At 35.9% G+C, this 23,135-nt stretch overlaps 4 protein-coding genes across 6 annotated transcripts; 2 read left to right on the top strand and 2 right to left on the bottom strand.

Moving 5' to 3' along the window:
* Nucleotides 1-254: 254 nt before the first annotated feature.
* On the bottom strand, nucleotides 255-3,736 carry LOC130710479 (cleavage stimulating factor 64). Its single transcript, XM_057559762.1, has 7 exons — nucleotides 3,574-3,736; nucleotides 3,408-3,485; nucleotides 2,283-2,321; nucleotides 1,639-2,208; nucleotides 1,463-1,555; nucleotides 645-830; nucleotides 255-566 (listed from the first exon to the last, which is right to left on the bottom strand). Exons 1-7 carry the CDS (start codon nucleotides 3,682-3,684, stop codon nucleotides 441-443), a joined length of 1,203 nt encoding a protein of 400 aa, XP_057415745.1. The 5' UTR covers nucleotides 3,685-3,736; the 3' UTR covers nucleotides 255-440.
* Nucleotides 3,737-5,154: 1,418 nt separating this feature from the next.
* Nucleotides 5,155-9,184, top strand: LOC130709902 (uncharacterized). The gene is made up of 6 exons (XM_057559032.1): nucleotides 5,155-5,515; nucleotides 5,827-6,185; nucleotides 6,493-6,819; nucleotides 7,560-7,922; nucleotides 8,150-8,364; nucleotides 8,457-9,184. The coding sequence occupies exons 1-6, from the start codon at nucleotides 5,370-5,372 to the stop codon at nucleotides 8,715-8,717; spliced, it is 1,671 nt and encodes a 556-aa protein (XP_057415015.1). The 5' UTR covers nucleotides 5,155-5,369; the 3' UTR covers nucleotides 8,718-9,184.
* A 3,129-nt stretch (nucleotides 9,185-12,313) lies between these two features.
* LOC130710540 (uncharacterized) lies at nucleotides 12,314-14,356 on the top strand. The gene is made up of 4 exons (XM_057559847.1): nucleotides 12,314-12,470; nucleotides 12,801-12,986; nucleotides 13,076-13,139; nucleotides 13,580-14,356. Exons 2-4 carry the CDS (start codon nucleotides 12,826-12,828, stop codon nucleotides 13,853-13,855), a joined length of 501 nt encoding a protein of 166 aa, XP_057415830.1. The 5' UTR covers nucleotides 12,314-12,470; nucleotides 12,801-12,825; the 3' UTR covers nucleotides 13,856-14,356.
* An 872-nt stretch (nucleotides 14,357-15,228) lies between these two features.
* On the bottom strand, nucleotides 15,229-23,135 carry LOC130710538 (kinesin-like protein KIN-14P). 3 transcript variants are annotated; one of them, XM_057559844.1, is made up of 22 exons: nucleotides 22,996-23,135; nucleotides 22,387-22,589; nucleotides 22,136-22,293; nucleotides 21,936-22,046; nucleotides 21,657-21,858; nucleotides 20,790-20,917; nucleotides 20,559-20,657; nucleotides 20,409-20,486; nucleotides 20,236-20,328; nucleotides 19,804-20,031; nucleotides 19,337-19,666; nucleotides 19,172-19,253; nucleotides 18,989-19,084; nucleotides 18,736-18,912; nucleotides 18,454-18,560; nucleotides 18,188-18,366; nucleotides 17,746-17,910; nucleotides 17,279-17,532; nucleotides 16,785-16,948; nucleotides 16,104-16,480; nucleotides 15,686-15,792; nucleotides 15,229-15,546 (listed from the first exon to the last, which is right to left on the bottom strand). In XM_057559844.1, exons 2-22 carry the CDS (start codon nucleotides 22,493-22,495, stop codon nucleotides 15,491-15,493), a joined length of 3,300 nt encoding a protein of 1,099 aa, XP_057415827.1. In that variant the 5' UTR covers nucleotides 22,496-22,589; nucleotides 22,996-23,135; the 3' UTR covers nucleotides 15,229-15,490. The 3 variants fall into 3 exon arrangements, with proteins under 3 accessions (XP_057415827.1, XP_057415829.1, XP_057415828.1); XM_057559846.1 differs by lacking the exon at nucleotides 22,996-23,135 and having other exon boundaries at nucleotides 19,804-19,965; nucleotides 22,387-22,800; XM_057559845.1 differs by lacking the exon at nucleotides 22,996-23,135 and having other exon boundaries at nucleotides 20,559-20,642; nucleotides 22,387-22,799.

Genomic DNA, 23,135 nt, shown 5'->3' with positions numbered 1-23,135 from the left:
TTTCTCAATCCAAGAGTGAAACACTATTTTGATCACCAAAAAAACATAACACAATCAAGCCCTTTCACCCCGAATACTAATAACTCAGTGTTCAGTTTGTTTCTTCATATCAGTGTGTAAAACTCTTTCAGCAACTTAATTGAACGAAATAAATCAAATTGTGGAGAGTATATAAATTCAGCACCGAATTATCATTATTATCACACGGAAAGGGTTACGGAGTTGGGAAAGACAGTTTTGGTTTTCCGTAAAAGTAGAACAAAGGCCTATATGATTTAATTGGTGCCAAAATCAACAATAATAATAAAGGTCTACAATTTGTTACACAAGAATTCTGTATCAACTTCCACAAAACCTCATCGTAAAAGAATAATAACCTTATGCTAAATTGGAAGGATTAAGCATGCCTAACTTTCTTAGTTTATAATATACACATTGCATCATTGACGCAACATCTGTTGCAGCTGCAGCACTTGATTTCTTTGTTCTGGGGGCAGGTGATTTATCTGCTCGGGCGTGAGACTCATGACCTGCTGAAGCAGTGCCTTCTCCATATCTGGTGTCAACTGTATTTACACAAAGAGGAGGATGTCAACAGACTGCAGAAATTAATCAACAAACTAATGTTAATTCACAAGAATTACCCCAGGAGGCCGAAGAGGCTGATTAGCAGCACCCATCTGACCAGAAACTAAAGATGGTGGCCCCAGAGGACCAGAGAGCTGTGCTAAGTTTTCTGAGTGACCACCATGCATCCTAGACACTCTATCAACTTGCATTGCATTTCCACCTTGATTGCCAAAATCATGCCCAAAAGGCATATTTCCAACCTACAAGCAAGTATGGCATGACTTAGCATCTGAATAACCAATTACTATAAAGCACAGAGTACATGGACGATACTGCTTCTACATTCATGTTGTTTAGCTTTATTTCCATCACTCAAATCACCAAAGTCAACTTGGGTTTAGATCAAATGGACATCGTTTAACAAAAACTAGCTAAGTACCTCAATTGTAAAATTCAAACAGAGCAATGATAATGTGTCAGGAATAAATTTTGTACAGCTGTGTCAAAACAGGATCCACATAACTGACAGAAATAGAGTATATCTGAAAAATACACAATGTCTTTAAAGTGTAGAGAAACCTGTTAACTCTAAATTTTGTAAAAAAAATAGATTTTTAAAATTATCTGAGGAGCTCTAAGATAGAAAACATAGCTTCTTTCATCAGTCTCTCACTGTTAATCAACGTATTTGAGAGGGACTTGAAGCCTTAGGGTAAGGAGGTGCATATCCTAGAAGATCCATAAAACCTTAATTAGGGGGATTTTACCTATTCTTTCTAATAAAATACCAAGTTCCTAACATAATGCAGGTGTCATAGAGTCTAACCATTACTATAAAATTCACAGTACCAACACGGTTTATATCTAAACCATCAGTTGTAGCTAAGCATACCGGATAAGGTGACTGAGATGATTGCTGACTTGGAAGTGGAGGTTGCCCTTGGGTGAACGCGGATCCAACACTAGCAGGAGGTTTTGCACCTGGCTGAAAATTTCATCAACAGACACTATTGTTACATTTTGACACACCACTAAATCTTTGATTTGAAACTGAAATATTCAGCTTACATGAAACATAGATTGCTGAAGATTGTGAGAAGCACCAGCGTGTTGAAAACCTAAATTGGACCCCATTTGTGGGGGATACTGGGGATGGAAGGACGACGCTGAAGGTGGTCTGAGCTGTGGTGGCAGAGGTGGTTGCAAAGGCATATGTGGAAATCCAGGTGCCTGCAATGGTTGCTGCAACTGACTTGATGCAGTTTGCATTTGAGTTGGATGATGTGGCTGTGATGATGAATGAAGAGAAGGTGGAGGAATGTTTGGAAGTTGTGAAGATTGTGGAAGAGAAGCCGGAGCTGCTTGGGGTGCTAGATGTCCTTTAGGCTGTTGTGGCATCTGCAAAGAATGTCCAGCCATGGGCGGAGATTGATGACTCATTGCAGGAGTAGCGGCATAAGAAACTGGAACTGAAGGTTGGTTTTGGTGTTTCCTCAGAGGAATTTGGGTTTGAGATACACCAGCTTGATCCTGTGCACCACCTTGCCCAGGCAATAATGGAACAGGCTGAACTTTAGGCGGTTGTGCTGACTGTACTGACTGATTGTTCTGTGGAACCATCGGCTGAACTTTTGGAACCTAGAAGAAAACATTTTTTAGCATGCAAACTTCTAGCAATGGAAGGTTGTAAAAAAATGAAGTAAAAAGCATACCACTTGAGGTGATTGCACCATTCCAAGCATAATTTGTGCCTGAGTATACAAAACAAAAAGGACAAAGTTAAACAAATAACTAATATGGCTGAATCCCCTCAGATAAATAATGAGGTTAGTTAGAAACAAAGCCATATCAACACACGCTTCTTTATTCATTAAAGGATTCAGAATAGAACATTTTATAAAAATCTCTCCCCAAAAATAAATGACTCTATTCTCATGCACCAGCATATATTAATGTTTGAGTAAGACAACTAGAATAATGCTGAAAAATTATAGTTTTACACAAGCAAGACTATATACAGATATGAAATCTTTTTGATCCCTGTATAACTGAAAGGATGTCCAAGAAATAGATACACGTACAAGAAACATCAGGGACTCCTAAAAATCTCAATATGCACAAAAAATAAACTGTCATTCTTAGATACCAATAATAAGGTCTGAGCAAAAAGCAAATTTTCATCACCTCAAGGGCATATACAAGGGAAACATCATTAGCGGTTAGATTAGATATGATGCTTTGCGAGTTTTAGGGGAGGGGAAGGGGAGTGGAGGGCAAGAGAGAGAGAGGGAAGGAGGGTAAGTCTTTCACTTATTTGGGAGAAGAAAACCCACCAATTTGGGGTAACTAAAAAATATAAGTACGAGAAGGTTTTGGAGGATTTTAGAAATACCCAAAAGCCTCCCCCCTTATTAAAATCTCCCAAACAAGGGGTGGCTTCTCATAAGCCTCTCCATCTTCCCTTCTGGCCTCCAAAACCCAACTCACAAACACACTCTAAGAGTAAGGGTTGGACCACTTTCTAATCTATACACCAGCTTCTAAGAAAATTGAATGTAGCAGTTAGATAACTGTAGTTATCCATGAAATCAAATATTACATTTAGGGTTTCACCTTATGGCAAAATCATGCAGCATTAGAGAAAAATAGCTCCTCTAATCTAAATCCAATCACTATAAAATATCTACACAATTGTAACAATCAAATAGGTTTACAGACAGATTCATCAATGTAACAAACTGAAACTCAGAATTTCCACAACCCAAATTTGCAGCATCAAATTTAGCGCCAAAAGAGGAAGAACTACGCAAAGAAAGAAAAAGAAAAACCCTACAAACCTGGAAAAGCGCTTTGGTTAACATAGGGTTCTGGATGAGGATCTGCCTCGCTTGTTGTTGATTCTGTTCGATGAGATTCTGATGAGAAACAAAGGAAACTGGTTAGCATGTGATTGGTGCGTGAGTGAATATGAAGAAGAGTGACAAAGAGGAAGTAACGACGTGCCTTCATCTGAGACATGATATCGTAGAGCTGATTCTTTGACATTCCGGCGAGGTTCGCCGTTAACCCCTCACCGCCGCCGCCGCCGCCGCCGCTGACTTGTTTCCCGGCCATTGCAGAGACCAGAAAGATGCAAACTCAAAATTGAACGAAGGGGAGATTATTTATTATTGATAGATTATAAATATGTTACGTTGTGGGTATTTTTGTCTAAGTAACTATTGGTCGGCCCAAACTCAAAGTTCAATAAATCTGAGGACCAAAAATATGTTCAATAACTCCTCATATAATTGTCCGAAAAAATAAAAATCAATCTAAGAGGGCTAGCAACATTTTTTTAACACGTTTTCTATGGTTGGTCTCACAAAATGATTGGTCTATGAATGGTGCACGAAGAATAAATTATATAAGTGTTCGGTGCGCTGAAAATCTAGCGAGATCCTCTTTCGAAGTTGACAACGGTGCGCAGTGTGAGTGTCCTGAAGACGTTAGTGGTGTTGCTGGTTACATAGTGAGGGATACATGCAGAAGACACTCTGACGGTCAAGTCAGAATTAATGTTTGGGAGAGAATTCCCGAGTCTTTGTTGAACTCAAGCATCAATCCTTGAATGAATAGTATGTTGTGTAAATGAACGACAAAACCTGTATTAATAGGCTCAGTGTCTTTGACAGTTTTTCGTTGCAAGTGTTTGGTAAGTTCGTTAAGTGAGACATTTGATCATGTAAGTAGCCTTTGGCCGGCCCATCTTAGTTTGATGCGTTTCGGCCTTCTTGTGGCTGATCGATTATAAACCGGGACGCAACGTCTCTTTCCAATACAAGCCTTTTAATCAATTGATTTAGGTCCGACAACTTCATAATTGGCCGGAACAATAAAGGAAATAATATTTTTCTGGTACGATATAAGCTAGTATAAATAAATGTATTTCAGTCCAATTTTAACTCAATAAATTATTTTTTAATATATGTGTACAGGGCCGGCCCAACAATACATGAGGCCTAAAGCAAATTTTTTAAGTGAGGCCTTTTTAAATTAGTATTAACTATTAATGTTTAATTTTTTGGGGCTTTTTTACTTAGTAATAAAATTTGAGGCCTATTTTACTTAGTAAAAAATAATTTTTTTTTGGAGGCCTAAAGCCCTTGCTTGGGTGGCTTCACCCTTGGGCCGGCCCTGTATGTGTATAATCTTATACAACAAATATTTTGGAACTAGAGCTAGTATTACTTGTTCTTGGTTGACAACATCTATATGCTGCAATCTTAGCAACCACGTTAAAGAAAGGATCAATAAAGAGGATTGGCACAGGAAATCACAATATATTGAAACAGCCAACATAATCTTTTTCCATCAGGAGGTAAAGAATACATTCAAGGCCTGGATACAGAGGAAAAAACTGTTTCCTGTTTTGAGCCACAAGATTCTGAATTTATACATAAACATGAACACTGAACGATTAAATTATACATGAATTCAACTTCTTCTGGAAGAATGTCTTGTAGTTCTTTTATAAAGTGAGATAGTTCAGGTTTGTACCTATGCGTGTGGCTTGGTTTAGGTCTCTTCTTCTTTTTTGCTTTTTGCTCACGTAGGCAAAAAAGGACCCTGTTAAACTTAGATTTCCTGCTTTAAATGCACATTACAAAACAAGACTTATGCACTTTATTCATGAAAATTAGTTAGTGTTATAGGAAGAGAGAAGCAACGATTGGCCATTACTTGTTAACTTTTGTGGACTCCATGAGATGTTTAATTTTGACCTTGGTGCTTAAGTCTATAATTTGGTGACAAAGAAAATGCCATGTCCCAAAGAAGAAGTTCTTCTTAGAGTCTTCAACAATGTCTCAAGCTCTTTCCAGCTTCTCTTCCTACTTCTCTTCTCCACTGCCATTTTCCTTCTCACATTCTTAACCTTCACTGGCAGATTCCCCTTAATCCAAAGGTCTTGTTCTTGCTTCTCTCTCTTTCTTATCTACCGGAAGCATTAATAGAATGTTTGGTTCCAATGTGAAATTTTTTCCAGAATCATTTATACTTAGAAGCTACTAGTCTAAGTGCATATTTGTAAACTCTTATCTTTTGCTTCTGCCCACGATGATTTTGGCTTCACAATGTTTTTCAAACCAATTTCTAAACATACATTTAGAGTAAATGTGTCTTTGATCATGTTCAAATCGTGAAATCAAATATGCACTCACTCATTGATTGCCTATGGCATTTTACTTACAAATTTCTCTTTGTATGTTGCTGCAGAGATCAACAATATGAATATGTGTATTCTGATGACGAAGAAGAAGAAGAAGAAAATCAAGAAGGGTATTCTTGTGTTGATTCTACTGAGAAAGCAGACATCACATGTGGCAGTGAAACCCTTTACAAGGAGCTTCAGCCTCAGAGGAATCATTCTTATTCTCAGGAATTCATAACCCCCCAAGAAAGCTTGTTTGAAGATTCAGAAGAAAACCATTGTTCTGAATCAGTGTCTGTCCATGACTCACCTCAAGTTTCTGACTTTGAAGAAGACTTTCCAGCAAGAGATGCTGACTCTCTTCCAAATTATGTCCAAGTTGAAAGCAGGACAACCTCTCCCATCAACCTGAACCCGTACAAAAGTATTTCACATCATTGCTTGCTAATATATCATTCTATAAGCAATGTTATATGTTATGAAGAAAAGTTGCAAGAAATGCTGATGTGCTTAAGTTAATTGTGTTATTTGAGGGAAATCACAGGGGTAGCGGGTGATAACTACCAATTCTTACGTTTCTTACATAACTTTTTTTATTTTCCATCATAATACAAAATCATTCACGTGTTTTTAACTTTTGAGATAGTTGATTCATGACATATACTCTATTTTTAGTTGAATTTTTCACATGAAACACTTCTAGTTCAACTTTCTGATGCTACTTTTTGCAGATGATTATGTTGGTCTTGGAGTTATTAAAAATAAGAAGGTGCAGGAAGCAAACCTCACAAGGGATGAGAGATTCTTTGTTTTACCTTCTACCCAGTTGAAGCTTAAGAAGTTGATTGTTGAAAAGAAGGATGACGAGGACTCTACAAGCTCCTCTGAATGGAGGAGCTCCATGATCAATTGCAGGGATTATGATACTGAGGAGGATGCATTTTCTACCTCTTCTAGAAGAAGTTGCCCCAAGTGGGAATCATATACTTTGTTCCAAAAATATGATGAAGAAAAGGCATTCTTGAACAGAACTAGTTCACAGAAACTTCATGAATCTGGTAATGACCCTTTACTAATTCTTAATGCATTTTTTTAAGTGCAAGCATTGTCAGAATTGATTTTAGATAAAATTGATTATAGGAAAAGTGATTTCAATAAGGCAATATTGTGAAATCCTGTTACAAAATCTCACAATTGATTGTCTCCACCGCATAAGCTTCTCTCTAGCTTCTCTGCAGAATTGATTTTAGTGCCAAAATCAATTGTCTAAGTCAATTGTCAATGAGAATTGAGAATTGATTCTAAGATTGCACACATGTAGGCAAACACACTATGTTTCCCGTTTGAAAACCTCAGAAGTCAGAACCAATCATGTTAGAGTAAAATCAATTTTTGATGACAACATAGATTTTTTTTTGATAGGCAATGAAATGAATATATTAAGTGAAATACAAGGGGTACTTCAACCCAATACAAAGAGATAGAAAAGAAAAGATGACAACATAGATGTTTGGATGCCATTTGGAGAGTTGACTTCGTTATCAAAATAGTGAAAATACATTAAAATCACCAATTTTGATATTTTACGACTGAATTTCACAATAGTACCTTACACAAACCATTTTTATCATCCAAACATAACCAACTTCACTTCTACTCACTGTGACTATCATTAATTTTGTCAAAATCAATTTTATCCAAAATCAACTGGAAGATGCTGAGCCAAACACGCACTAAGTGTACATTACAATGACAGATACAACTCGTTACACATTGAAATTAACAAACAAATTTTCAGATTCTATAAGGTCTCCAAGATCAATGTCAGAGCGCATTGCAAACAAGCTTTCAACTATAAACAAAAAGGTTGCTGATGTTGGTCACAACCCATACCGTGAACTAGAGGCTGCATATGTTGCACAAATTTGCTTAACATGGGAAGCACTTAGTTGGAACTACAAAAACTGTCGTTCCAAACATTCTTCACTCCGTGATCTTGATACCGGTTGTCCTGCCATCATTGCACAACAATTCCAGCAATTTCAGGTTTTGTTACAAAGATACATAGAGAATGAGCCTTATGAGCATGGAAGGAGACCTGAGATTTTTGCTAGAATGAGGCTTTTGGCACCAAACTTGCTCCTGGTGCCAGAATGTCAAGGTATGATAATTACTTTTACTCTATCTTTTCCTGGAAGTTGATTACAAAACGCTGTGGTTTTTGGATCAACATTGTCACAATTGATTTGGATAAAATTGGTCATAGTAAAAGTGAGTTGATATGAGCTGAAAGCAAAGCAATTCTTTCTAGTTTCTACCAAATATCTATACTGTCATCCAAATTTTATTTTACTCTATCATAATTTTATTTTCTTGTTTGTTTTAAAGATTCAGAGGATGATGAGAAGGATGGTGATTTTCAATGTAAAATATCCTCAGCTTCATTTCTGATGATAATGGAGGAAGGAATCAGAACATTCATGAATTTTCTGAAGACTGATAAAGAAACACCATGTCATATCCTAGCAGCTTACTTTATGCGAAACCTAAGAGGAACAGTTGATCCAACACTACTCCGGCTAATGAAGAAAGTGAATCAAAAGGCATGTTCCAAATTTCAAATTAGTTCATTTTTTCCCTTCAATGTTTTTCAGTTCATTTAATTTTAATTTAATTACCTAACCCATAACCACAGAAGAGGAAGAAGGTTAAGGATCTTAGCCATGCAGGGAGATCATTGAGGAAGAGAAAGTTGAATGTGGAAGAAAAGATGGAGATTTTGATGGCTCTTATAGACCTAAAAGTGGTGTCAAGGGTGTTAAGAATGAATGAGTTGAGTGAAGAACAGTTGCACTGGTGTGAAAATAAAATGAGCAAAGTGAGGATCACTGAAGGGAGACTTCAAAGAGATTATTCAACTCCACTTTTCTTTCCCTCTCATCAACCCACCAGATGATGAATATACACGACTGCTAGTATGTTTGGATCAGCTTCTCTATTTCCCGAATCAATTCTGGTACCCTTATGCTGCTGATGATATAAGTTTCTACACAGAATTAATTTTGACTTTAAAATCGACTATAGAAGGATTTCCAAACACGCACTACATGTATAACACTTCAAGGAAATGGAGCTGATAAAGAAAGTAGAGACAAAGTGAAGTGGGTATGTAGATAGAGACATAACTAGGTTCCTTACTTGGGATTACATGCAATTTCAGCTGAATCAAAAGAAGAATGAGCTAGACAGGCACACATGAAGAAGAATAAAACAATGGTCTTAGGGGGGGGGGAAAGTACAGTACAGGTTACACATGCATGTAGCAGTCTTAGCCTCCTTTAGTTTTAGTTCTTTTACATACAACACTTGTAAAATAAATTGATAGAAATATATATCATCATTATAAGAAATAAGCAATAAATATTCAACATGTCTATATTCTATTAAAATGGGATTTTTTTTTTCTATTGGCTTAATTGAAATTTTAGTTCCTTGGTTTGACCATTAGTGATTTTGGTTTAGTCACGTAATAATTTTTATAGCAGATTTAGTCCTTAACTTTTTAATAATTGCAAATCAAGTCCTCCTATCATTACTATTCTACTTAAAACTTTCAAATACTCTTTTTTTAAGAAACATCTTCACAATTCATTTAATCAATTTATTCATTGTAGACATTGTTCTTGTCAAAACTCACTAATCAAAATATTAAATTTTAATAAAATATTAAGAACACAACAACTTCCCACCTCTTTAAACCCTAATCTCATATCCTTCAAAAATTAACAAATTCTCACTATTTTTTTAATTTTAAAATTTTGCAATATATCAAATCAATCAGAAACCTAAAATATTTCAAAAAGAAAATGAAGATTTTATGATTTTATGTATATGGAAATTGAGAGAGTGACAAAGCTTGCTTGATTTTATAAGTAAAAGGACTTGATTACCTCAAAGAAAAAAACTAAGGACATAGTCGAAGGGGATAAAAATGCAACTAAGCTTTTTCTATTTTAGTATCCAATTTTATTTTTCTAAAATATAGCTCTTATATAGATTTTAAACATTGGGCTTTGGGTTCAACCCAACCCCAATCAAATCCAAATCAAGCCAGGCCATGCCATTCCAAATCTAACCCGAAACTAGCTCAACCTGTTTCAACCCAAACCAAGCCAACACAAAAGCGACCCGCCCCACCCTAAACCAAACCAACCCACTCGGACTCAGCCCAGCCCGAAACAATACAAATACACTTTGCTCCATAGAATTAGGTCATAACTTCTAGGAGTAGGTTAGCAGTAAATCAGTAATCGCAGCTATATATGGTGGCTCCTCTATGAAATCATAACTAGGTCTGTTAGCAGACGTTGCAAGTTAATTAGTGGAGCTTTCTGTTTTACAGTTATTGCTAAGTATAAAAAATACATTTAACCATATACATAAAGTTATCATAGTAGCTAGCTAGCTTTTGCGTTCTTACAACTATTTTTCCGCGAAACCAATAATGTTCGAGCTAAGAACATTTACATTATAGTTAGACTAATTTTCCCAGTAATTTTTTTCTATTCACCGTTATTATGATTTTTTTACATCAAAAAAATAAATTATTACTATCAAGATTAACCCATGAATCTCCTCTTACTCAACCTATTAATTTACCGACTCTTTATATTTGAGCTATCTTTCGAATACACAATTTTTTTTGAAACTGAATACACGATCGATTATTATATATAGCTAAGCTAGTTTAGTTTGTATGTAAATAAAATAAAATGTGGAAATTAAGATATGATATTTTAAGAAAGCATGTGCAATTAAAGTATTATTTGAATGGTGTGATAGATCGTAGGGTGTAGGAAGGAACAGACACAGTCACGGAACGAACGAACGAACCCACACAAGACATGGAAGCTGGTCCACGCAGCCCCTTGTTCCCCACGCCCGCAGAGAATATATATATCTTTTTATTATTTATTGAAGATGCTTTTAGCCTCGTCACGTATCGTCATGGGATTCATCCCTAAAAAAAGATAAGCTTAATTACAATTCTAAATAAAGAAATACGTTGAGATCCAAGATTGCAACTTGATCCAACTACAGCATTTCAGAAACTATATTCAAATTTTGATCTTTATTTAGTTTATGTCATGTTCTTTTTCATTTTCTTCTCAGTTTTGCAAGTTTAAAAGAAAATCTAGTTGAGAAATATGTTTATGTAAAATATTGTAGCTTTCACTAAATGCAACTTCTTTTTAGTTACGGGGGTTGAAGCCTGAAGGAGTAGTTTCTACTCATCCTAGACTTTCACTTAAGAAAGAATATACAATGTTCATTTTGAAATGCTAGCTAGAGTGGATTTTTTTTACTCTCTAGATGTCCATTTGAACATGGATTCTACTTGCGGTTGATTTAGGCTTTTGCATGCGTAGTGAGCTAGCTAATTATCCATGATGAAGTACGATGAAGAGTACTCACATATGGCAATTGACACTTAAATCAGTTTAATTAGAATTAGAGAACTAAATTCAAACATAATGAGCGAATGTTAGGCAAATAAACAATTAAGATTGTATTTATAGAGTCTGATATTAAATATAGTTGAAACATACAACTTTAATGAGATCACTCAAGATCACTTCTGAGTTCTAAGTCATATAATCATGTTTGAAAAAAGTGGCTTAGCCCACCTTTTTTTTATACATCGGAAAAGATCAGCCTACTTTTCTAGTATGCTCAAATTGGAGAGGAAGTTTGAATTATGATATTTTTTTTTGGCTTTCCAGATATACCATGTTAATTATATATTTAACTAGGGATAAACTATATTTTTTCTAGATTTTTTTTTCCATATCATTATTTATCTCATACTTAGCTATTTATAAATTTTATCTCTTTATTCACTTTCTCACTTTTCTACTATGATCAAACAAAGTGTAACAAATGGATCATAACTGTTTTGAATCGGAGAAACTGCCTCAAGCACTGATTCTCTCTCTAACAAAAGAGAAAGATGAACAATTTACCCGTCTTCAACAAAAATACAACTCATGTTTGCAGAAACTTAACATGAAAAGCACTGTTAATTAAGATTAAAACACACAAAAAAAATCAGACAAAAAGCATATAAAATCAGTTACTAACAAGTAGTAATAATGAAATGAAACGAAAATGTAAAAGTTTCTGAAAAATATAAATATATTTTCGGTTAGTAATGAGAGTAGATTTGGAGAAGATAGTCGCTGTTGTTTATGGGCACAATAAATACGATGCACGTTATCAACTGTTGTACTGTACATTCAGACAACAACAACATGCTTTTGACAGAGCAACATGTCTCTCATCTCTCAAGGGCAAAACAGTGAAACAAATTCAACAACATGTTACATAATGACAGTTGACACAGACAGACACCATCACTCACACTTACATTACATATGGATCATCATACTGCCTCACACAGACAACAACAGAATCTAATTAAGATCTCAATCATCAATCAATTCAACGCTCTATAACTGCGGTCTTACATCACTTCCTGTGCACCTTCCCGTACTGTACCACATTCTTCTCTGCCTATGAATACCCACCCAACACACCTTACCCTCTCTTCTCCTATCCTCTTCCCTTTTGTGCCTCATCTGCACCCAATTCTTCTCTGCCTTTCTTCCTCTTCTCCTTCATAGGAGTCTCTTACTCTCTAGCAGCTCAGGTACATACCCTTCATCTCTATCTCTACCAGTTTTTTTTTTTTGGTTCATGGAGGTTCTGTTTATAACTACATGTCTCTGTAGAGTAGACACTTGAAAACTTGGCTTTACTTGTGTGTCTGTGCAAATTCTCAAACTTTGAAGCTTTCTGAAGATGGGTCTTTTGCATTTTTGCTTTCAAGTCTGGGGAAACTTTGAAAATTGATTTTTTGTTTGTTTGTATAGGTCTATGATTTCAATGGATTTGGTTCAATTTTTTTCTCTTTGACTCTGAAGGAACAAAAGAACTAGGACTAAAAAAACTACCTTTTTTGTTTTATTTGTGGTTGCAGGTGTTTCTTGTCTTGATCTAGGAAAATGAATTGCTATGCCTACTATGGTTACCAACAGAACAACACCTTGACAAGCTGTGAGGAGATGAGGATGGAATCAGTGGTTTGTCCTAAGCCTCGTAGAATGAGTCAGTTAAACCACTCTTCCATGAACAACCAAATCAGACCCTCTAGGCGCCCCATGGGGTAATTCTCTATTTTTTTCCAACCAATTTTGGTTGAATTTTACAATTAATTTGTATATAAATTAAGACTTTCTTTGTGTCTGTTGGCAGCTACCAATCTGAGATTGAAGATTCAGGAGTTGGGGCAGAGCTTCTGGACATCATCCTCCCCAAGGTTTTTTCCTATGTCAATCTCCATATTCATTGTGTAGTATATTCCAGAAAAACAAATGAAAATGTTTACTTTCTGAGTAATCTTCATAACTTCACATGTGCTAGCATTGTCCTGAGAAACTAACTAATAATATGGTAAATAAAAGGTTGATTTGTTGTGAGGCCTCAAAGATAGCATGTTAGGATCAGCTTATTTTTGACACCCTCAGCTATCTGGGTGCCCAAATTGATTATGAGGAAAAATAAGCTGATCTAGACAAGCTATCAGAGGAGCTTCTCCCCAGAAGTTGTGGTTTTAGAATAAATTGTAGAAGGATTTTCAAAATCAAGTTTTGGTTATGATTTATGATCAAAGGTTTTTGTATCCCTTTTCATCATTATTTTTTACATGGGGCTCAAATGATCTTATGACTAAAGACTACTACTTTGATTTGTTTGCAGGATAGCTGCTATCCTGAGAGTGACAGATCCGGGGAGTCGCCGTTTTTCTGTGGATCTCCACCTAGCAGGGCCTCAAACCCTGTGATCCAAGATGAGCAATTTGGTAATGGGAATTTTAGTCCATTTGCCGTGGCATCCGCTTCGCCATCCTCTTCTTCAGCCCGAGGCTGTGTTCCAATGAAATTTGGCAACACACCGGCTGTTGTGAGGATCGAAGGTTTTGACTGTCTTACAAGAGATAGGAGGAGCAACCGTAGCATCTCTGCGGTAGCCTAATCCATTTTTGATAGAAAGAAGAAAAGAGAAAACCAATACCAAGAGGCAGAGAAAAAAGAAGGTTAGAGGATTGAAGTTAATCAATCATTCAATTAGCAGAGGGGTCTTTTTTGTGTTTTTATTTTGGAAAGAGGAGCTAATCTTAATCCAATGTTGTTAGAGCACTGTATGTATATAACTGGTCTTTGTGGTCTTTCTAGTTGTTGCTCATGAGTCATGAGCATGCTGTCTTGTATAATTGAGATGGAGAGTCATCAATAAAAGAGGACAAAGCATGGTAAGAAAAAGGCAAGCAAAGCTGCTTTGTTCTATCATGTTAGTTTTGTGGAGGGTCTTTAGTTTTTATGTGTCTCTCAGATCCTCCTTCTGTAATTGTAATTTGGAGGAAATTGAGGATGAATCCTTGGAATTTTGTACATTATCATTGTTATCAGTTTTTGTGGGTGCCCTTTTTGAAGGCGTTGCCTGTTTGATAATCTCAAAGAAAGTTGTTTATAGAAAGCATTCTACCATTGAAAAAGATGAGGGTATTATATGTTTATCAGGGAATAACCATGATTGTGTTCTTTTAAAAAATAAATTATGCTTTAGGAAGATCTTAGGAAGCAACCAAGCGTATTTCATGGTAAGATTTTGAGGGGCTTTGTCTTGTATTTTAATCATTTTCTGATTGATTGAGTAGTTGGAAATAAAAGATAAGCATTTGCTGTTATGCAAGTGTGTCGTGGAATGGTGTGAAATTGTGTCTGAGAGATGAGGTAAGGTGTCAGCGATATGCATGGAGAGTGTGGCAAACACAACATGTGTTGGTTTGTGACTTATATGTTCTTGATTTATTTTCTAAATTTTTATTGAATGGTTGGTGGTTGATCTAGGGACATCATATTCATAATAATTTAATAAAAGGGCCCCATCCCAGGGATGCTAAGTTGCGTAAGGCTTTCTCCTTCAGCAGTGGATTTTGGAATGGGCACGTTGGCCGGCAATGCCAATTGCCCCAAACATGTGAACAACTACTTGCAAGTTGCAAGTTGAATGGCATCAATCTTAGGAAAAGGACCTAACTTAAGAAAAATGCATGATGATGATGAGGCAAACCTGCGTAAGAATCGAATCGACATTTAGTTCTAGTTCTGAGGTGGGGAGTTCTCTAATCACTTATGAGAAGAAGTTATAAAGATGAGTTTTTGAAGTCACCATGTTTTTTGGATTGTGTGCAACCACCCATGTTTAATTGTTGAACATTTTGGTTTAAACAACAAATATCATTTACCGAAACAATCATGATCGAGCCAGGCCGAGTTAGACCAATATGTTTTCTAATAAGTATTTAACGCAACTATATTCTAGGGGTTTGAACATGAAATCTCTGCTTAAGGTAGAACAATCTCACACCAGTTGATCCATTCGCTTCATCCTAACTTGTCGAGTATTTGTTACAAAAAATTGTTTCTTAATTATAAACAAGAAAACTGCCTCATGATTATGAATACACATTAGGTTACAATATCCACAAAAGATGTCACCAAATGTGACTAAAAATCAAGTGTTAGACCATACCAATGAAACAATTATATGTACATGGTGTGTGTGAATTTGTTCAGAGTCAATGAATTGCAGCTAATGCCTCCTACTTTACTGCCACCGTTTTGCAGCTTTAAGTTGGCCAATACTAGCGCTTTTTTTAATACCTGAAAATTGCATTTGAAGAATGTTGAAAATTCAATGAGCTGAGACTTGGAAAGTATGAAAATGGAAAATAATACATTTGTTATTTTCTTGTTTTCATACTTTCTAATGAGTATCCAAGCATGGTGTTAGATTGCATACCTGATGATGCTGGTGGCTTCTTCTGGGAGTCCTTTAATGCAGGCGTCAGAGATGGGGTTCGGTCTAATTTCCTAACCGTTCGAACAATTTTGGGTAATGCTTTGGATCTGCAAATACACAAAGAAAGTTTAACATACAAATTGAATCTTATGTACATATTAGTCTTAAACATGACTAATAATGATGCAGCAATGTATACAATGTCTCAATAAGTTATTTGAGTACATGAGGAAGGGATAATAAGTTATCAGATATATGTTAAATTTAGTATAGACAATTAGCATGGACTTTCAATAAAATAGATAATTAGCATGAAAATTGACAAGAATTTCCTTTCTAATATGAATCTTTAGTAAAATTATTCAGCAGAAATGTGAAGGGCTATGGCCAAAGCTGCAATAGAATAAGGACTACTCACTTCTCCGTCTTTTCTAATGATTTTTTGACTTCAGTAAGACTTGAATTTTCTGAAGAGCCATCAGTTTCTGTGCCCGGAACAACACCATTGTCAGAAACATCACTTGATCCTTCATGAGAATCAGAATCTGCAGACCCCGAAGTTTCTGCAGTTGAAGCAATATTCCTTCGTATATCTCCCCTAGTAATTTCAGATTGATGGAGAAGCTCATTTTGGTGTATATGACCATCCATTGGTTGCTCCGTAGAAGCTTCAAGGTTCTTATAACTTGGCAGTCTTCGGTTTTTCTTAGGAACACCACCAACTGAAGCGTTCAGTGATTGAAGCCGCTCAATCTCCTCATCTTTTTTCAAAATAGTGTTCTTCATAGAAGCCATCTGTTAGGTCACGACAGGTAAGATAGATGATAATTAGCTGTTTGATAATCCACAAATTTCTAAGTATAAAATGAAAAGATATGAGAACGTTTTGATACATCCATGAAAGTAAAAAAGTGTGTCACATGACCAAATCAACTAATTGATGTGGCAGACGGATAGCATATTTTGGTTCATGGTAAAATACTCAATACTCTAGAATCTAGAATCAGATTTTAAAGTTACAAATCTTAGCTCTTGAGTAAACATGTTTTGGTTTCATGTGCAAATCATGAAACCAGAACATGCACAGAAACTATAGTACCTGTTCCATTAATTCCCTGACATCTTTGCTCTCTTTGTTACTTCGCGCAGCTCCTAATTCAACTCCGGAAACTCTGTCAGCAAACTTTAAAGTGCTCAGAGTTTCAGAATATGAACTCACGTCTGAGTTAATTTGGACAAACATGAGTGTCTTTGCTTGACCACCTGTGCAGTAAAATCAAAGATAGCATTTAAAAGTATAGTCTAATAGAAGCTTATAAGAAGAATCTAAACCAAAAAAGTAAGGTGATGTTAGACAAATTTAAGCTACAAGCCAACTTAGATGTTTGGATCGACTTCTCTTTTCTCAGAGCCAATTCTAAAACCCAGAAGCTACTCACAGAAGCTTCTCCCCGGAATTGATTATGACTTTAGAATAAATTGTATAAGGATTTCCAAACATGAACTCAGAGCTTTTTCTTCTTATTTCTTATTGTATAGCTTCTAGCAAAGCAATGCAATGTTTACATGAATAATTGATGAGCATGGATTTACCAAGAGAAGTTTGCAGGAGTTGAGTGAGCTTGCTATTTCTGTATGGTACATGGGGACTCTTTTGAGAAAGAGCGAAAATGACATCTCCAAGAGCAGATAATGATTTGTTTATATGCTGTGCTTCCTTAAGCCTATCCCCAATTACTTCAGAGCGATCTACCCTTTCACTACCTGCCAAATCTACCAAATGAAGATTACCAAGCAGAGTAGAACCAGACTTCAATTCCTTCCCACGAACATGAATTGAGATCACACTGTGCACATAAGTTTATATGATGTCATCAAACAAACAAATAAAAGCCTTATCACATTAAGTGAAGTTGGCTATATTGATCACAGATCCAGATTAAAAATAACGGTCAGTTTTGTGTTGGCTGAAGAAAGCCTTACACAACCTTCCTCCTTGTCATCATAATAATAATTAAAAAACTTTCATTTGAATGTCTAGGAAAGAAAATAGGTCTGACCTGTGTGAACGGCTACTTCTTTCATTCATAGCAGTTGCACCAATGGCTCTATTTTTAAGCCCAATGTCCATTAGCTTAATGACATCTGAAGGTGATTTGACAGGGAAGATGCTAGCATCAGGCACTGCTAAACCCTTGGATGGAGAGTGAGTCAATATCCCAAGTGTGTGCAAATCAAGGAAACCAGAGAAGAAAATACTAGAGGAAGAAAAAGCATGCAAATAATAAACGAAAAATGAATCGTGGACATCTGTAAAGTGCAGACACCCCACAAACACCCGGAGTGAGAAATGAAGAGAACAGAGAGAAGTAATAAGTATGATGTGATGTGATAAGAAGAGAGAATAAGAGAGAAAAATTAGGTGTCTGTGGGGTGTCTAACTGTATGAATGTCCAAGTATTAGTCATAATAAACTGTCCAAAGTAACTGAGAAAAGGATATTTTTTGGGAGAACCATCTGTTGTTAACAAGTCACGAACTTGCTCATTGTATATCTCAACCATTTGAACCCCAATCTCATAGTCTATGAGGCTTGCTCTACTTGTACAAATGCTGAATAAGTCATTTAGAGCTCGATAATTAACACCAATATCCTCGCTTGTTGCTCCACTTGGACCAGTCTGAGAAAAGTAGGCATCTTATAGAAATGATGAATTTCTTTAATACATGTCTAAAGAAAAAACCAATATGTCAAAGATGGTTCATACCATTGTGTAAGTTTTCCCCGATCCAGTTTGGCCATAAGCAAACATACATACATTATACCCGTCGAGTACTGATCTAACAAAGGATTGAATGTCAGAGTATACCTCAACTGCATCATTCAAAAGAATAAGAGCAGAAGCATGAGTACAATATCATAATGTTAACATAACAACTAACAAGAAGAAGGGCCGTAATCTGCATGAATTTTCACATATGGATACCCTTTCATAGCCTAATCTAAAAAACTAGTGAGTATATGGATTTATGGAACAATAGAAATAAACCTTGAGTTGAGGCAGGGCCGAAGACCTTATTAAACTTAAATGATTTAAGAGCATCTTTCCCTTCTTTGGAAGGATGTGCCACAACCAAATCATTTTCACCAATATGTTGTATAATAGTCTGTCTTTCCCCTTTTCCAGTAAGAAATGGTCGAATTCGACAATATACTCTGATGTTTCCTGTATCAAAAAAAAATTGCGTGATTCACAGTAAACTTGCATCAATGGCCTCGAAGACACGCACAGATAACGCCACCTTTTAATTCTTGAACTTCATTAAACAGTTTCCGGTTTTCAGCAAGAACAACTTGATAGCTCTGAGCTGCATGTACCAGTGGTTTAAGATTTACACCTGAAATATAATCACATAATTAGATATTAGCTCCAAAAAGAAAAAAAGAAAATGAAGGTGATATTACAGTTTAATGATAATGCCTACCTAATCGACCACACTCCTCTGCACAAGCTTTTTGCTCTTTCATAACATCTTGCTTAATGGATTCCCAAGATAGTTTCAATTTCTGGATGTTTGTAAATTGAGTACAACATTGTAATGTTTGACAGCATGATGATAACATTGACATTAACACATTTGAAAGTATACCTGTAAGGAACAAATCTGGAAATCTATAGATTTCCGCATTTGCTTCTTTTCAGTGCTCCACTTCTGATTTCTCGATTCAGAAGAAGCCTCAAAATCCTTAACCTTATTTCTTAATTCTTCCAATCGACACTCATATTCTTGAGACTTCTGTCTCAATTCTGCTTTAGCAACCTTAGTCTCTTCTTCCAGCTGTAAGCACTGTACTTCACATGTTTTTTTGGCTGTTTCTAGTTCTTGCTTCAACGCGGAAATTTCCAATTTTTTGTCGTCGTGCTCCTTCATCCATCTGATCACATCTTTTTCATCTGCTTTCTTTCCTTCCTCTTTGATCTTCCCAAACAACATTAAAAACAATGTTAAGTTAGCCTCTTGTTTTATCCTATTCCCTGAATTTTGTATAAATATGTGCTTATCATGCAAAGTAAGAAATTATTAACTTCAACATCTGAAACCTCAAAATCCCTAACCTTGTTTCTTAATTCTTCCAATTGATGCTCGTATTCTTGAGACTTGTGTCTCAATTCATCTATAGCAACTTTAGCCTCTTCTTCCAACTGTAAGCATTGTGCTTCACATGTTTCTAGTTCTCGCTGCAATTTTGCGATTTCCAAATTTTTGTCCTCCTGCTCCTGCAATATCAATCTGATAATATCTGATTCATCTTCTTGCCTTTCTTCCTCTTTGATTTTGTCAGCCTATATTGAAGATCCAAAAAGCCCATAATACAAACAACATGAAAAATATTTATATTCTATCAAACTTCAACAGCTGACGCTGGCCAAAAAATGTTACAAATGTTCCTAATGATAAATAAAAAACTCCTACCAATTTAGTAAGTTTGATAGAATATAAAATGGATCACTTCTAGAAAGATCACTAGACAGGTCTTTTTGTGTTACCTCACTCTCTTCTCTAGTTTCAGATGCAAGTGCCTCGAGTACTTTTATTCTCGATTGATATTTTTCTTCCCGGGCCTTGAAAAGATTATTTTGCTGAAGGCACATGGTAAGAAATTGATATGAGAGAACTAAAAGAGAACCAATTGAGAGTTGAGAATAATGTATGGGCATACAGTTCGTATATGTTCTGCTTGAGTTGATATGCGCCGCTCAATCTCCTGAGAAACTCTTCGCAACAAGACTGCCACACGCTGAACAACAAAAATAATAAACAACAATGATCAAACAGTATGTGTTACATGTGTTTCTGATGCAAGTCATACCTGAGGTATTTCTCCATTTCTTCTTTCAACGCTTTCTTCAAGAATACCGTTGACTACACTTAGAAGCGATTGGGTGGGAGCATTCTGTAACATTAGATTCTGAAATAAATCAGTGATGTAGCAAATATAAAGTATTGTGTATCTATCTACATACAAGCATGCATAAAACTATGTTAGTCTGAATGTATATATAAATATAGATACATCTGCAGGTTGACTTTAAGAACTTACATCTAAACTGTTAGATTTCATCATTTCTGATATTTTTGCTGCCGGAAGATCTGCAAAGCTTCCAGGTTTTATTTGAAACACCTCATGGAACTTATGACCGGCATAGTGTATTAATGAAGCTGATGGTTCTGCAGAAGATACAAATTACTAGAACCAATCACTTACAAAGACAAGAGCACCATCTAATGAGCATTACGAATCACAATGACACGTTGTAGAAGATGTTTCAGTTTGAGCTGTATAAATGTCCTAAAAACAGGGAAATCATCCCCTTCTGTTTCTAACAGACAGATGATGGATGTTAGAAATATCATGTACCATTCATATTCTTTGTCCAACAGCTTAAGCTTTTGAGATAGTTGGTTCATGACATGGTACTAGAGTTTCTATGACCAAGTGGTCTAGAGTTCGACCCTGGTTACTCTCAATTATTCTAATACAAAGTTGAATTTCAGCAAAAAGTAAGTGTCGATATGTGCATTGTTCACGCTTCAATCCCAATGGGGTCTTGCAGAAGATACAAATGAGAAGAACCAATCACTTATACAGACAGACACGAGCACACATTATAGAAGTGTAAGGCTTATTTTTTATAGTACAAGCAAGAACTAGGACTTCTCAAATAACATTGCTTAGGAAATCCAAATCGTCATGAACCAGCTATTCCGAATGCTAAGTTGTTGGATGAAAACACATGAATGATTTGGTTTTATATCATATTTCTAACACATTACAAATAGGATAGATAAATTTTCTTGTGAACATAACCATGTCCCCATGTTTAGGAAATTGTATCCGAGTATCTCTATAAAACCATGGTCACACATACAGAAAAAGGGAGAGGATGTTGAATAAAATTCACCAGACCTGCCATAACAGGGCTACTCAAAAGACGTTGAAACCTTGACTCCTTCCTCTGGTCTCCACCAAAAGATGGAGGAGAATATGGGTTACTTGAAGGTGAACTCCCACGACTACGAGGGCTTACACAAATATTGTCTGCCAAAGCATTTTGCAAACTTCTTGCTCTAAGTGTTAATAGACAATCCACAACAGGCTTCATAGATCCCTACACAACAAAAGAGACAGTGTTATAAATCAAATAAAATTGTTCCCAAAAATAGATGTAGTGTGGATCTCCTATACCTTCTCTAGGTCTGAAATTTCAAACCGGGGCAACCCCAATCCATCCAATGCTTTCAGAAACGTTTTAACATTTTCTGATTGTGACGGCAGAGAATGATCAGATTCACTCACCTACAAAAGAGAATCCAGACTGAAAGGTATATCTGAAATCAAATCGCCAGTTTATAGTTTGTGCTAGTTCAAAGGTCACAAAGCCTTACCAAAGTCACGGAACCAGGTCTTAGCCTGTTCAATATCTGGATCAAAACTGTGCCATTGCTCAAGCATGCTCTTAACTCACCATCCGTGACGCTTGCCGAGAAGTTCAGTAAAGGAAGAAGACTAGTTAACCACTGAACCAAAAGCAACCGATGTTTGGCTGAAAAAATTTCAAACATAGAAGGATATCACCACATAAATGAATACATAACATGAAAATCACTAAATGGGGTAACTCCCATAATCTCCATACCTTCCACCTCACCATTAATGGACACTAAATGCCCATTTTTATTATTTCCATCCATAGTTCCATTTGGGCTGCCCAATTCTCTGTAGTTATAATCAGATGGGGAATTCATTACTAGGTTGATCACAACTTTCAGATTTCCATGATGATACGTTTCAAAGAAATTCCCAATTTGTCATATCCCCCAATAAGGAACTCTTGACAGCCTGAAATCAATCAATATCCACAACAAAAAGTAAAATTAGAATTACATAATGCAATGCATGAAAACCCTTATCAGAACAGAAAAGGCAGAATCATTCTAGGCATTTTGTCATATAATTGAAGGGCACTGTTTGGTCACCAGCCATGAGAAACGTTCAAAAGGAGAAAACTTGTAAAAGGGGTCATCCTAGAAGGTTCCAGGTTAGAGAGGACAAGTTTGTTTGCATGCCAATTAAATTACCAGGAATGTGAATTCAACATATAAAGCACAAAAAAATTCAGAAGCCATGATGACCAAGCCAAACATTCCCAATTGAATATAACTTGTTGACCCTTGAATTATAATGTGACAATTATTTTCTTCAAAAAAAAAAAGAACGTGACAATTATTATTGAATTGAATCAAACCTGAGAATGTTGTTGACGTTGAATCAAAGAATGTTGAGAATTGGGAGAATCATGGAAACATGAATGGAATGTAATTTGATTTTGTAGGTGCATGTTTTTTTTGAATAAATTAATGATGTTTTTTTAATGATTTGTTAATG

The sequence above is a fragment of the Lotus japonicus genome, chromosome 4, assembly GCF_012489685.1.
Source record: "Lotus japonicus ecotype B-129 chromosome 4, LjGifu_v1.2".
NCBI lineage: Eukaryota > Viridiplantae > Streptophyta > Magnoliopsida > Fabales > Fabaceae > Lotus > Lotus japonicus.
This window is presented reverse-complemented; position numbering and strand designations above follow the sequence as displayed.

Excerpts from the sequence above, each read along its gene's own strand:
- LOC130710540 (XM_057559847.1), top strand. The coding sequence starts at position 12,826 with ATGAATTGCTATGCCTACTATGGTTACCAACAGAACAACACCTTGACA. Across the intron at positions 12,987-13,075 it reads CCCTCTAGGCGCCCCATGGG|CTACCAATCTGAGATTGAAG; the intron begins GTAATTCTCTAT and ends GTCTGTTGGCAG. Across the intron at positions 13,140-13,579 it reads TGGACATCATCCTCCCCAAG|GATAGCTGCTATCCTGAGAG; the intron begins GTTTTTTCCTAT and ends ATTTGTTTGCAG.
- LOC130710538 (XM_057559844.1), bottom strand. The coding sequence starts at position 22,495 with ATGAATTCCCCATCTGATTATAACTACAGAGAATTGGGCAGCCCAAAT. Across the intron at positions 20,658-20,789 it reads TGAAATCTAACAGTTTAGAT|AATCTAATGTTACAGAATGC; the intron begins GTAAGTTCTTAA and ends GATTTATTTCAG. Across the intron at positions 19,667-19,803 it reads TGGAAGAATTAAGAAACAAG|ATCAAAGAGGAAGGAAAGAA; the intron begins GTTAGGGATTTT and ends TTGTTTGGGAAG.
- LOC130709902 (XM_057559032.1), top strand. The coding sequence starts at position 5,370 with ATGCCATGTCCCAAAGAAGAAGTTCTTCTTAGAGTCTTCAACAATGTC. Across the intron at positions 6,186-6,492 it reads CAACCTGAACCCGTACAAAA|ATGATTATGTTGGTCTTGGA; the intron begins GTATTTCACATC and ends TACTTTTTGCAG. Across the intron at positions 6,820-7,559 it reads ACAGAAACTTCATGAATCTG|ATTCTATAAGGTCTCCAAGA; the intron begins GTAATGACCCTT and ends ACAAATTTTCAG.
- LOC130710479 (XM_057559762.1), bottom strand. The coding sequence starts at position 3,684 with ATGGCCGGGAAACAAGTCAGCGGCGGCGGCGGCGGCGGCGGTGAGGGG. Across the intron at positions 3,486-3,573 it reads ATATCATGTCTCAGATGAAG|AATCTCATCGAACAGAATCA; the intron begins GCACGTCGTTAC and ends GTTTCTCATCAG. Across the intron at positions 831-1,462 it reads CATCTCAGTCACCTTATCCG|GTTGGAAATATGCCTTTTGG; the intron begins GTATGCTTAGCT and ends ACTTGCTTGTAG.